The 14,092-nt window shown below is 39.3% G+C and overlaps 1 protein-coding gene across 1 annotated transcript in view; it reads left to right on the forward strand.

Moving 5' to 3' along the window:
- Window positions 1-14,092, forward strand: part of CCHR7.PART0H3orf49 (chromosome chr7.part0 C3orf49 homolog) — a 220,296-nt gene that overhangs the window by 110,901 nt on the left and 95,303 nt on the right. Inside the window, exon 3 of the mRNA XM_044076403.1 lies at window positions 10,589-10,719. Within this exon, the coding sequence (XP_043932338.1) occupies window positions 10,589-10,719 (131 nt within the window). The remainder of the gene's footprint in view (window positions 1-10,588; window positions 10,720-14,092) is intronic.

Raw genomic sequence — 14,092 nt, forward strand, 5'->3', positions numbered from 1 at the left:
GCCAATAAAGGTAATCCACAATTTGGCAGGATTTAATGGCCAGAATCTTAACCTTGACTCCAGCTAATATTTCTCTTTCTCCCTCTCTCTCTATCTCTATGCCTTAATCCCCCTCCAGTCTTTCAATTTAATATCAACTTTATGAAATTAAGATGAGCTTTTGTTTAATCTCTTTGAAAATGTCTGGTTGTTCCTTTACTCTGTTATTTTGTTTTCTTGTTGGAGCAGGTGAAGTATTTACATCAATGTTTTTCCACTGTTATTTTCCATATCATCTTCTGCATTAGTCTTCTCATTCAAAGTATGTAAGTTATATTATTTTTTTAAACAAGAAACCCCTTTATTAAATTATCACATACGACATAAACAATCATAAATTTATGTAAATGAAAAAAAAACAGTATTGACATAATTTTAGTTGCAATCATTATACATCACAAACTATATCGGCATAAATTTATTTGCAAACATTATACATCTATCCAGTCATTGTCATTCAAATATTACAGTGCTCATTCAAATCCTGCCTTGTTTTAAACCTCATCCCTCCTCTGCATATATTGTTCCCACAATTCCCATTTTTTCTATGTAATTTGTTCCTACTCTTTTCTATAGATCCCAGTTCCGGTTGTTTTATCTCTGTTACTACATTCACCACTTCTAGTAAAGTTGGTTTTGACTTTGATTTCTATTTTCTAGTAATTGCTGTTTTGGCAGTCACCATAATTAGACTCAACAAGGACTTACTATGTCTAGGAATTCCAATTCTGTATCATAGCTAAAAAAAAAATAATTTCCTTAGTTACACTAATTTGCTTATCCAATATCTCTGACAGAGCAGTCTGCAGGGAACCTTTAAAGTCTGCCAACTCATTACACTCTCTGAAAATATGTCCCCAATTACTTCTTTCTTTCCAATCACACCTCCAATATTTGCTGTCTATCTGAGAAAAAATTATTTGGAGTCTACTTGGGGGTATAAAAATACCTATGTAAACACTTCCAAGCAAAGATCCTAAATCTTCCAGACTTTGTCGCATATTTGGAAAACATACATATATCTCCCCATTGTTTCTTTGTGAATTGCTTATTGAGTATCTCTTCCCAATCCTTTCTAACTTTCTCTGATTGATTCTTATAGTTATCATGTAATATTCTGTATGCTTTACTAATGATTGCTTTTTTAACAGCAGTTTCTGTTCTAGATCCTACTAAAAACTCTGCCAGTGCTGGGCTTTCACTTAGGATCCCCCTATTTCCTTCTGATACATCAATCTTTGATGGGGCAGGCAATCTCTAGCCTGCACTCTAAATAAATGTTTGGCCTCTTCTATCCTATTACCTTTCCCTCAATAATTACTTTCTCCCAATGCCTTGGTTCTTTTGCCAGTTTTCTCCAATAACTTTCAGCCCCTTCTTGCCTATTGTCTGTATCCCTAATTGCAGTCATCCCTATCAGCAGAATCTACTTCCTCCATTCCCGTGTTAGCTTAGTTCTTAGAGTACTTTATGCAACTTTGCGAATATAATATTCTATATGGTTATTGTTATTCTCCTTAAGAATCTGCAACAAAAATTCCAGTCTTTCCTTGTTTTTGAGCTTCCCCCCTGTTTCATCATCATCCCTTTCCACTTTGAGTTATAGGTTTCTGCTTATACTTTATATAAGAGCCTTAACGGTATAACTATGAGGCACCCCTTTAAATCGGGTAATCCCAAACCACCTTGTTCAAGTAGAAGAATCAGCTTATCTCACTTGACTTTTGCTGTCTTCTCCTCTGAGATAAAATCCTTCAGCTCTTTATTAATTGCTATCCACAACTTTTCTTCTGCTTGATAAATATATGCCTGACCTTAAGTTATATTATTTTGTTAATGTTTTCCTGTCTCATGTGGTGACCAACACCCCTATGTTTTACTGATTCCAGTATTGTCGCTCCTGATGATTTTTACCGATCAAACTTGCTCCAGTAAATCAACATTTTTATCAAAGACTTACAATCACTCTGCAGGCAGAGCTATGTAAAGCTAGCTGAACAGTGATCTCTAGTGTTATTCACGAGAAGTATAGTGCATTACACTTCAGTGTTAGGCCCAGTCCTTGTTCATTTACTGTACTTTCCACACTTCTGATCTGTGCAGCACACATTATTATTTGTAGTGAATAAGTCATATGATATTCTCAATAGACCGCACACCACCAGCTATTTACGTATGCTAAGTATAATTAGACTTCATCAATTACGTACTTACCAGTTCTGCTGTACCTTGTGAGATGGCCTTAATTTGCATTCATACAGATGAGCCTCAAATGTTACTGGAGAGCATGTAGTACTCATTTTACACCACTTAAAGCCAGCAAAGAAAGGTACCTGAAGTTGTAGACAGTAGTACCAGCTGCTCATAAAGGCATAAACAGCAAGAAAACTCCATGGTCATGCCCATCACTATCCCATAAAAAAAAGTCTGCATTGTAAAACAGTACATGTAGATTATGATGTTGACATCATCCACGAGCATGGTATTGTGCTATACTTTTAACTTCCACACATATACACACACACACACACTCACGTATATATATATATATATATATATATATATATATATATATAGTTCCCCTTTATAATCTCAAAATACTGAAATCCCAAATTTCAGTATCTCAAAACCATAAAGGTGAATCCACAAAACACTGAGAGCCCAAAACTGCGAATTTTGAAAAAACACACAAAAACATAACACCACACATCCACAAACCTACACTACAAATAAGCAGGGGGGCAAGCCCCCCTGCACCCCCCCACACCACCCCTACTTATATATACTAACACTGAGATCGCACAAACAGAAAAAGAAAGTAAACTCACACCCAGACATTTCTACAGTCCCTCGTACACAAACACACACACACAGACACACACACACACAGACACACACACACACACACACACACACACACACACACACACACACACACACACACACACACACACACTACACATATACAAACACCAACACATCCAACACTTACACACTCATACTTTTATCCGCCTACCCTAACCCACACGTACAACTTACAAACACACTCACATACACTCAAACTCCAATCCAAAACCCTTACAAAACACTCACTTACCTTAAATTCCACCTAAATCCACACACAACACCGGACACCATCCACACAAAACACAGCACATAACGTAGCATAAAGTCATAACCACAAATTTGAAATATTCAAATTCACAATTATGCACTTTTGCTATTTTAAAAATTCACCTTTATGGTCTCGAGATACTGAAATTCGAGATTTCAGTATTTTGAGATTATAAATGGGAACTATATATATATATATATATATATATATATATATATATATATATATATATATATATACTGTATTTCTTTGTAAATAAGACCTAACCAGAGAATAAGGCCTAGCATGGTTTTCCAGGGTGGTCATGAAATAAGCCCTACCCCAAAAATAAGCCCCAGTTAAGATCGTCAACAAAACATGATGGACGTTTTGAATTATAAAATAATATTATTGACATCTGTTGACTTAGGTTATCCATTCAGACACCCAACTTATTCTCTTTGCAGAAAGTCGTAAGATTCTTTCCCTGGAAGTCCTCCACAATTCTTACTGTAACCCTAATCATCACTCACACTTGACGGTTGAGATCCTTGGCCCATAAACACTGGCAGGTGTACTTTGATTGGTCAAAGTACAGACAACACGCGTAAAGCGTGCGCACTTGATAACAAACGGCTGTGGTTGTGTCTTCTTAACCATCGCCATTTTGTGTTGCCACTCCGGTCTCATAAGTCTTCAATTAACCCCCCCTAGACAAGATGAGTGCAAAAAGAAAGAACTATTCCATTGAGTACAAGAAAGGAATCATGGAGGACTCCCAGGGAAAGAATCTGATGGCTTTCTGCAAAGAGAAGAAGTTAGATCTCTGAATGGTCTGAAATGGCATGCAGCGTATGATTACCTCAGTAAACAGGCTGATGAGGGAAATGCTAAGAAGTACAAGTGTGGATCAGGTTGGCAACCATTATTTCCTGAGCTGGAAGACATCATCGGTGAATGGATTGCTACCAGGAGCGCAAAGGCTTCGGTTGTGTGCAGTGCTGATGTTCAAGCATTTGCCCTTGCAATGGCACCACAGTTAGAAATATCCCCAGAAAAATTCAAAGCATCACAACACTGGCTGTATGGCTTCCTTCAGCGATATGAACTGTCTCTAAGAAGATCAACAACACTGTTCAAGCTGGAAGATACTGAAGTTATTAAACGTGCACTTGCATTCAAGTCCTTTGTTGATGGCATTGACTTTTCTAAATAACAACTCTCCAGCATGATTGCTGTGGGTGAAACTGCAGTGTTTATGGGCCAAGGATCTCAAACAATTGATCAGAGGGGTGCCTCGTCAATCTACATTCCATCCACTGGTTACAAGAGTGCACATGTTACCTGTATTTTGGCAATTCATCTAGATGGAAAGAAAACCCCACCTCTAATCATTAGTAAGGGCAAGAAAGATAAGACTGAACGTGTTTCAGGCATTTACATTCTTGAAACCGAAAAAGCCTAGTGCATACAAGCAGTTATAAGGAAGTGGGTCGATGTAATGCTGCCATTTGTTTTGTGAGGTGGCAAAAGAGGTCTGCTAGTCTGGGATCCAGCCAGTACTCACCGCGCTAAAGACATGAAGAACTTCCTTGCACAGAAAAGAATAGGTCAAATAATGATTGCAGCAGGAATGACTGCCTATCTCCAGACTCTTGATATTGCAATAAACAAGCCATTCAAGGACCATTTGCACATGGAACTCAATGACTATATTGAAAATAGAATGGAGAGAAATCAAAATGAAAACTTTGTGAAGCCTAGCCTGCAAGAGGTCATGACTCTGAAAAATTCATGGGATAAAATCACTGACAGCTGTGTTGCCAAGGCACTACAAGCAGGCTACTTGGACAAGCAGTGCTCATTTAAGGAGAGCTCTTTTGCTAGGCATGACAGATTGGGGCCAATGGTTCTACAGGAAATGGAGTCACAAGAAATTCAGGCCGGAATTCAGGTGTTGGAGACTTATGACAATGTTCCAGAAGAAGATGACATGACTGTATTTGAATAAATTTTCCATTATCGGGGCAACAGAATGGAATGCTTCTGCTTTCAGTTTTATTCCCCTCCTCCAATACACATGTATTGAGATTTTTCTGCACTTTCTGTTAAGCATGAAATATTGCACAGTGAAAGCCAAGGTGTAGATATTCTGAAGCTGAAATGTTTGTTGCAGTTTATGTAGAATTCTCACAGAACTGTTAACGCGTTACTTAGAACTGTTGTCCAATAATAGAAAAGTACTAAATAATTCTCAATTTGTGTACATGGATAAATGTTGATTTTTGTACATGAATAAATGTAGATTGTTGTACGGGGGGGGGGTTAATAAGGCATCCCCTGATAATAAGCCCTAGTGCTTATTTCAGCGGGGGAAAGAGTATAAGACCCGGTCTTATTTTCGGGGAAATACGTTCATAGGTTCATAGGTTCATACTAGGCTATCTGCCCTGGGGCAATTATAAGCCTAGCCCGATTCTGTATGGCTTACGCCACTCCTTGATTTGTGTATACTGTGCCCTTTTTAAGGTTTAGTTTACTGTGCCTCTGTCTAATAGTGACACAGGAGTAATCCCTGGGACAAACCTACGATCCCCCATCCACTTATCGAGATTCTTCTTGAAGAGATTCAGTGAGGTGCTCTGCCTCACATGAACTGGAATTCTATTCCAGAGCGAAGGGAGCCTCTGGGTTATGAACCTGTCCCTCCAGCAAGTTCTATTTATTTCTGTGCTGAGGTTCAAGTCCCTCGAGCGTGTGGCTCTAAGGGATTTAGATTTACTGAGGTGGAGCATGTCCATTAATTCTGGATTTGACATAGCTTTGTATGTCAGGCATAGATCGCCTTGAAGTAGGTGGTATGCAACTGAGTAGAGCTGGAGTTTTTTTAACCGAGCAGCATATGGCATCTGTTTGAGACCCTTGATCCTCTTGGTGAGATACTTTTGGGGTCTTTCTAATTGCTGCAGGTGTCGGGTAAGGTACATCCCAAAAGGGGCATTGTATTCTATGATGGGCCTGATGAGGGATGAATAAAGGGGCACGATTACCTCTCTTGATCTAGATGTGAAACCCTTCGTGATGAGGTGGGCTATGTAGAAGGTCTTTCTAACCACTTTGGCAATGTGGTTTTCAAAGGAGAAATTGCTATCAACTTGGGTCCCCAGGTCCCTAATAACTTTCTCTGTACTTAATGAGTTTCCGCCTATGTGGTAATTTGTGGGCACATTGTTTTTGCCACAGGGTATGACTATACATTTTTTGGCATTTAGCTTTAAACCATGGTGCTGGCACCAGTTATATGTCTCTGTGAGACCTTTTTGAAGGATGTTTGTGTCAGCTGGAGAGTTGATTATGGCGCCCAGTTTGCAGTCGTCTGTGAACTTGGTGAGCCATAGTCCTCCCACATCTGCCTGTACCTCGGAAAAGTATATACCGAAACAAGAGTGGTCCCAGGACAGAACCCTGTGGGACGCCACTTGTGACCAGTTTCGAGTCTGACATGACTCCAGCAACTCTCACTCTGTGGGTTCTGTCTTTGAGCCAGTTTGCAACCCATCTTGTGACATAGGGGTTTATATTTAAGCTGGATAGCTTATCTATGATGCCCAAGTGGGGTATTGTGTCAAATGCCTTTGCAAGGTCCAGATAGGCTGTGTGGACTACCTTCCCTTCATCTATGGCTTTGGTGACTGTTTCAAAGAAGTCAACCAGGTTCAAAAGGCAGGATCTGCCCTTGACAAAGCCGAACTGGGTAGGATCTAGTGTCTGTAGGTCCCCAATGTCTTTGTTTATGAGCTCCATGATGATCCCCTCCATAGCCTTGCAGACTAAGCTAGTCAGGCTTATGAGGCGGTAGTTTCCAGGGTCCTTAGAGGCTCCACCTTTGTGGAGTGGGACCACTGTTGCTGTACGCCATTCTGTGGGCACATATCCTGTAGTGAGGCTGAGATTGTATAGCTGTTTTATTTGAGGGATTAGTTCCTCTTGTAGTTCATGTAGGACGCAACCTGGGACACCATCTGGTCCCATGGAAGCAGTGTTTTTTGCTTTGGAGAGGGCAGCCTTCACCTGAGCATCTGAGATGTTTGGGAGGCAGCCCTCTGCCGGGATAGATACTTGCTCTTTTGGGGGGGAGGGGTGGAGAAGTTTGCACTGAACCTGTCTGCCAGGATATTGGCGATGTCTGTGGGTTCAGTGTATTTTTTGTCATTTAGAATCAACTCAGAACAAGTCTGGAAGTTGCATCCCAGGTTTCTAACATAACTGAAAAAGCCTTATGATTGTCTTTGGTGTCCTGTGCAATTTTTTTCTCGAAGCTGGCCTTGGAGGATTTTATGAGGGATCGTAATTTTTTGCTAGTACTGATCAGAGATGCCTTCCCTATTAGGGATTTTGCTCTATCATGTAGTAGCTTCCTCCTTCTGTTGCACAGTTTATTTATGGCAGGGGTCCACCAGACTGGACACCTGCCTTTGGATTATTGGGTCTTGGTTTTGTTTGGGATAGCATGATCCATGCATTCCTGGAGATGTCCATAGAATGCATTTATATAGGATTCTGCAGTTTGGGCTGTAGTTTCCACTGGCCCTGGGGCCTTGAAGGATTCCACTTCGGTTTTGAGAAGTGAGAAGTTCGCTTTTGAAAAGTTTTTCACTGTAGTTTTCTGGGCTGGGGGTGGGGTCGGGATGTGGACATCCAGTGAAATTAATTTATGGTCTGATCTTACCAATGAGGGATATACTTCTGGTGTGGAGCATAGAGTCCCCATGTTGGTAATGATCAGGTCTAGTATGTTGTCCCCTCTTGTGGGAGTGGTGACTAGTTGTTCCATAGCATTTGAGTTTATAATTTCCAGGAATCTTTGGGCTAAGGTGCTGGGGCTTGAGTAGTGCTCCCAGTAAATGTTTGGGTAGTTGAAGTCACCCAATATAATGGTGTTCGGAGAGATCTTCATGTTCTCCAATGTTTTCAGGAAAGCCGAATGGGATTCCTGACTTTGAGAGGGTGGTCTGTAGGATGCTGTAAATTGAAAAGCAGTCTTGCCCGCTGTTAGTTGCACATGGATGGTCTCCGATACTTCGTGCAATGCCACTAACCTGGAGGTGTGGATATCCTTAATAAATATGGAAACTCCCCCTCCTTTTGTTGTTCAGTCCAGGTTTTGGGGCTGAAAAGCATGATATGAGGTATAGCCTGGTAGTGCTGGGGTGCTCTCTGGAGCCTTGAACCAGGTTTCTGTCACTGCACAGATATCGATGTTCTCCATACTGAGGAGAGCTTCGAGTTCGTGCATCTTGAGGTTAAGACTTCTGGCGTTTAGCAGCATTACCCTTAGTTTCTTGTTCCTTGTGCTGTCTATGGGGGTGGGTTTGACTTTTGAGCCTTGCCTAAAAAAGGCACTATGGGGGTGGCAAGAGCCTTTGCCAATATCCGAAATCCCAGTGGTGACAGGTGCAAGCCATCCCTAGCGAAGCAACGTGGCTTGTCGAGCATGTCATCCCAGGCTGACAGACACTGGATCCCCTTTGAATGACACCAAAATTTTAGCCAATTGTTAAAATCGATCATTTTGTCTTTGTACTGTGGCATCATTCTAGGTGAGGGTAAGATGCTGCTCAAGGTCAGGGTCATACCAGCCTGGGCTACATGATCAGAGAGCTCCTCTATGTCTCTTGTCATGTAGTCCAGGGAGGTACGTCTCAGGTCATTCACACCAGCATTTACAATGACTGAGTCATATTTGTATTTGCTTTGGAGTGACCTGAGTGCTTGCGTTATGTGTTGGATCTTAGCACCCGACAGGCAGCTCACCGTGACCTTCTCTTTATTCAGCCTGGTGAGCGGGACGTCAGTGTGTCTGACAATAGAGTCACCTATAACAAGAGTATCAGGTGTGTTATTCAGCCTTAAGGGCTGTGGCTGCTTGGCACACTGACTTTGTGGGTTATGTGTCGTGTGTGTTTTGTTTTGAGGTAGCGTTTGCTTGGATGTCTGCTTTGGAGGTCTCTGTTGCTTAGGTAGATTTTTATTTAGAGCCTCCGAGTATGTTTTTGTGTATTTATGTGTTTGGTTCGCTGATGTGGTGGGACTATGTGATACTGGAATTGTGTTGTGTGAGGTTACCTTCTCCTCCTGACTGGTTACACCAGTTTTGAGATGAGAGAGCTCAGCCTCCAGTTTGGCTAAATAGCTGCATCTCTCACATATATTTGAACCTGTTTGGAGGAGGAGAGGGTTGTCCGTGTACATGAGACAGTTGTAACATTGCCTCAAAATTCCCAGATTCAACAGCTGGACTGGAGAGGAAACCATTGACTGACCTTTGGACATCCTAGAGTAATAGGGAAACTGAATTTAAGATGGACCAATAGAGGACAGGGTAATCGTAGAGAGTATAAGAGTATGTAGTGCTTATGGTTTAATAGTGCTAACTTGTAGGATTACTTAATTGGACCAGTGAAGGGCCTTAGAATGAGAATATGGTGTTTAAATTGAGAGATAGAGCAGTTCTAAGGGAAAAAGTGAAGAGCAGATTTTGTGGAGCCAGGAATAGTTTAAACCCAATTAGGCGGCACTGCCCATTGTTGCGCTATGCTCAAAAATGCGCAAAACCGCGCAAAAGAGGGTTTTAAGAGAGGAAGATGAAGGAGTTTTGGAATTGACCCAAAATGGCCAATAAAACTACAGTTTCAAGTCAGTAACCACTCCCACAGGGGCAGGCAGGCTGCTCAATGTTTTTCACTGCCACTGATCAACAGAGAGACTTTCCTTTAGCCCAAGCAAAAAGTGGCCTCACAGAAACTTACAAACAGTTCAAGAACAGCAAGCCTGTAACTGAACTTTTTAAATCTCAGAAAAGTGGGGAAAAACAAAATTTTTTGTTTTTGTTTTTCAGAGATAGCAGAGGTTAACAAGTATCAACAAGTTATAACAGTGCAGTAAATGACCCCACACAAGAGTGCTAGGCCAAAGACAGATAAAATGCAAGTTTTGAGAAAAAAACGATTTTAAAAATAAGTGCAAACAGGAATATATATATATATATATATATATATATATATATATATATAAATATATATATATATATATATATATATATATATACATATATATATATATATATATATATATATATATATATATATATGAATATGGCATGTGAACTATTTTGTTTAGGATCATGCAACAGAGTAACTCTGCATTTCTGAAAGTAAAACAGTTAAATACATCCAATATTCATTTAATTTGCTACTGCTCTTCAGGAGTGACTCCAGATTTTGCTCAACCAACTTCCTTATTTCTGCATCATACTGTTTTTGGTAAACTATTTTCTTGTATAATGTGACTAAAAGAGTAAAACTGACCAAGAGTCTGTTATTGTCCCCATTTTGATTATACATATACTAAAATGATGCTCATGTGCTTAAATGTTTTCTTTTTCTTTCAAAACAGCAACTATACAATTAGATGTTGATGTGATGGAAGCAGAAACCAAAAGGATAAATGGTAAAAATGTGGTGCTGAGATCACGGCGCACATCAAGAAGAATTTCTGTTATAAGCCCACCAGGTAGATTACGAAAGGTAAATGCAATCTTCATATATTGTAAAATAACTAATTAATTTAAGGTAGAATAAGTATACCTCAAGAAAATTACAGAATAAACACTGTAGGACAATTTAAAAATGTGGCTACTTACTGTGATTGTTTAACAAAAAAAAACACTTTTAAAAAGAATAGGTAAAAACGTGAGCATAACAAAAAGGCAATTTATTATCTGTGCCTGCCTTCCATTAATTGTCAGGCATTATAATACAGTCTGTGGTTTGTTTACTTATTAAACAAAGAAAACCATGAATCCTGATGGAGATTTACAATGCCCGAGGAACTAAGTCCTTTGTTTTATCAGCGAGTGGAAATAATTAGGTTAAAAAGTGAATGAAACATCAAAAAATAGTGAAGGCCCAGTACTGAAGAACTCTTAGTGAATGTAAAGATGGGCAGAATATAAATGGGAATTGTATCTAGTCAGGGAAAATCTTGTGGGTGACCAATGGGTATAATTTGGAGGTGCAAAAATGCTATTAAGGTATAACTTTGCCATCTGCATGCCTCATTATTTTTTTTCATTACTGTTATTGGTGGTTTAGTTAAGTATTCGTCAGGAAAAATACTTTAACCTCAGGGACAAGACTTGAAGAAGAGGAAAACTTAAGTGCTGCATGTACAATGTGAAACAACTTTTATTATGTCTTAACATAATATGTTCTGGCCATATCTGCATGGCTAGTGATTTTAATTCCTGCACTAGTACTGCTTTAATTTTGTAAAAATACATTTATAATGCTGACTCATTGCTGCAAAATATGCCCCACACAATGTAAATTTTAGTTTTATTTGTTATAATAACTGACGTGGCATCAGATGTCTCATGTCAGAAGTTAAAGTTTTCATTGTGATAAGAATAACATATTTTTATTACAGACTTTTCTTCACTGTAACTCTTTATTTTAGTCTTATAATTCCCACAGAGGTAAGGTCACAGAATTCATGAGAAAATTCAAACCAAAACTAAAACAGCATCTCAAACAAGAAATTGCCTGTAAATGTTTCCGAGGTGCTGGATAATCTACAATTCAGTAAGCACAGAATTTCTTCAATTAAAGGCAATAACCATAATTCCAGAGTATTATTGTAATCTCTAATCTCTCTAGTAACAAGTGGCAATCACTGTGTAAATAATTGTTCACATTGTTAGAACTAGTGATTATTCTGTATTGTACTGCTGTTTGCTATTCTTAATTTCTTACATATTGTTTCTGTTCTGGTGATCTTCTTGAGCTCAGGTCTTGACTGAAAAGGGTCATTTGACCAGCCTACCTACCTGGTTACCAAACTGCAATAATCAAATAATTTTCTTTCACATCTGTGATAAACTGACATCCTGTTCAGGACTGGTTCTTTACTTTAACCTTGCTGAGTGCCAGGATAGGCTCCAGTTCCCCCATGACTGGAGTATGACAAACTGGGCATCAAAAATGAATGGATAAAAAAATGACTTTCCAGCCATGAACATAAGACTTTTAACAACCAAATATCATACTTAGTTTCTAACTGTTGTTTGCACAGTATAAGACATTATTCAGTAAGTCTGCCATTTTGCATTCTATCAGTTATGCAAATGGGGCATACAATGTTTGTCTTTTCGGCTTTTCCCGGTTAGGGGTCGCCACAGCGGAAATCTGGTCCGCTAATGATTGGCAGTCGATTTTTATGATGCCGAGTTGCCAGCCCGATGCCCAACCTTCAGCGAAGGCACGCCCATTCATACATGTCTTTCGGAGGCCACTCAACTGCGTGGAGGATATGCAGATTCCACACAGAAGGCACTCCAGCTGAGAATCGAACAGGAGAACCTGTTGCTGTGATGTAACAACGCTACCGCTGTACCACTGAGGATGGAGCATACGATAATCTTCCTAATAAGGATTGAGTAAATTATGCTGGACTGATGTTTTCCAGAGGACCAAGTTTTAATTCTATTAGGTATCTGATGAATAAGCAATGAGGTCAAATGGAAGGTTTTTGCCATTGTATCATTATGCATCCATCTCTCTGCACTAGAAAATCATAAAAAATTAACTCTTTTCGGGAATTATGGCAATTTAGGCAACCTGGCTTTACACCTTCATCTCAATAGTCCAATTTAACCCACCTCACAGGCCATCAGCAAACACCCATAGTCTACTCGGGCAATTCCATGCACTGTGGCAGATACAATGGCACTGAAGTAAGGGCATCATGAAGGACATCTGCGAAAAAGAGAAAGACTATTGAGATAAAAATGTAGTCTACTTGTAAATGAGCTGCAAGGTTTTATTTATTTATTTTTTTGTTTGCTTATATTTTGTTTATATTTTTCAACAGAATAAGTGGAATTATTCACAACATTCTGAATGCCAGTATACCATAGGATATCATCAATTATGCTTCATATGACTCAAATGGAGTATGTATTTTTATGTGTGAGTATAATAAGTAATAACCACAGAGAAATTAAAGCTGCAGAGGTAGGTATTATGATTTGATAAGAACTATAAATAAAAGCCATTACTCAAATACTGACAGCAGAGCCAGGACTCATTTATCAGGTAGATTCTGACAAAGCCAGTATATATTTTAACAGAACAGAACAGTAAAAAAATACTACAGCATTTCAATATTGGCTGCCTAAGATCCAGATGTTACACAGGAGACTGCAACACTCGGTGACAACTGGGAGACTTGTGTGCTGCAAAATGTGAAATACCCTAGCTGGAGAAATGAACAACAATACAAGCTGGACTGAGAATGAGGAAGGGATCACAGGCAAGTAGCAGACATGATAGTATTCCCAGAATTACTGACTGTACATGGTATTAGTGAAGATAGTGTGCTTAATATCAAACAGTTCAAAATGGTCTTGATGAATAGCTTGAGCAGAAATCAGACTTTTAGAGTCAGTGGATACTGGTGAACCGCATCAAATAGTACAGGCCTATACCTACATGTCTTGGAGAAGAGCCCTTAAACTAGGTGGGATATTTAGAAAAAGGCAAATAGGGAAATATTGGTTTCTTCTCTCAGAAAATCAAATTGATAGCTTTAAGAACTGATATGACTGTAGAATACTGGAATTAAGTGGAAATAACTGGAATGAGGCTGGAATGAGTGTCTTTATCTGTTAATTACCAGGAACTGTGCTGAACAGGTGCCAGTCTCTCCTTTATGTGCCAAGTCTGCATATACTGTAGTTCAGTTGCAGAATGTTGCATTATGCACAGTGGAGGTCAACAATATCTGAAAACTGTCTCTAAAAACAGTGCTGATAAACTGAAATAGTCTGTAGCTTCTGCACTCATATTCTAATAATTATGTCCATGACTTTGGCACTATCCTCCTGAATATCATTAATAT

This window comes from Protopterus annectens, chromosome 7.part0, assembly GCF_019279795.1.
Source record: "Protopterus annectens isolate FY-2018-M chromosome 7.part0, PAN1.0, whole genome shotgun sequence".
Classification (NCBI taxonomy): domain Eukaryota; kingdom Metazoa; phylum Chordata; order Ceratodontiformes; family Protopteridae; genus Protopterus; species Protopterus annectens.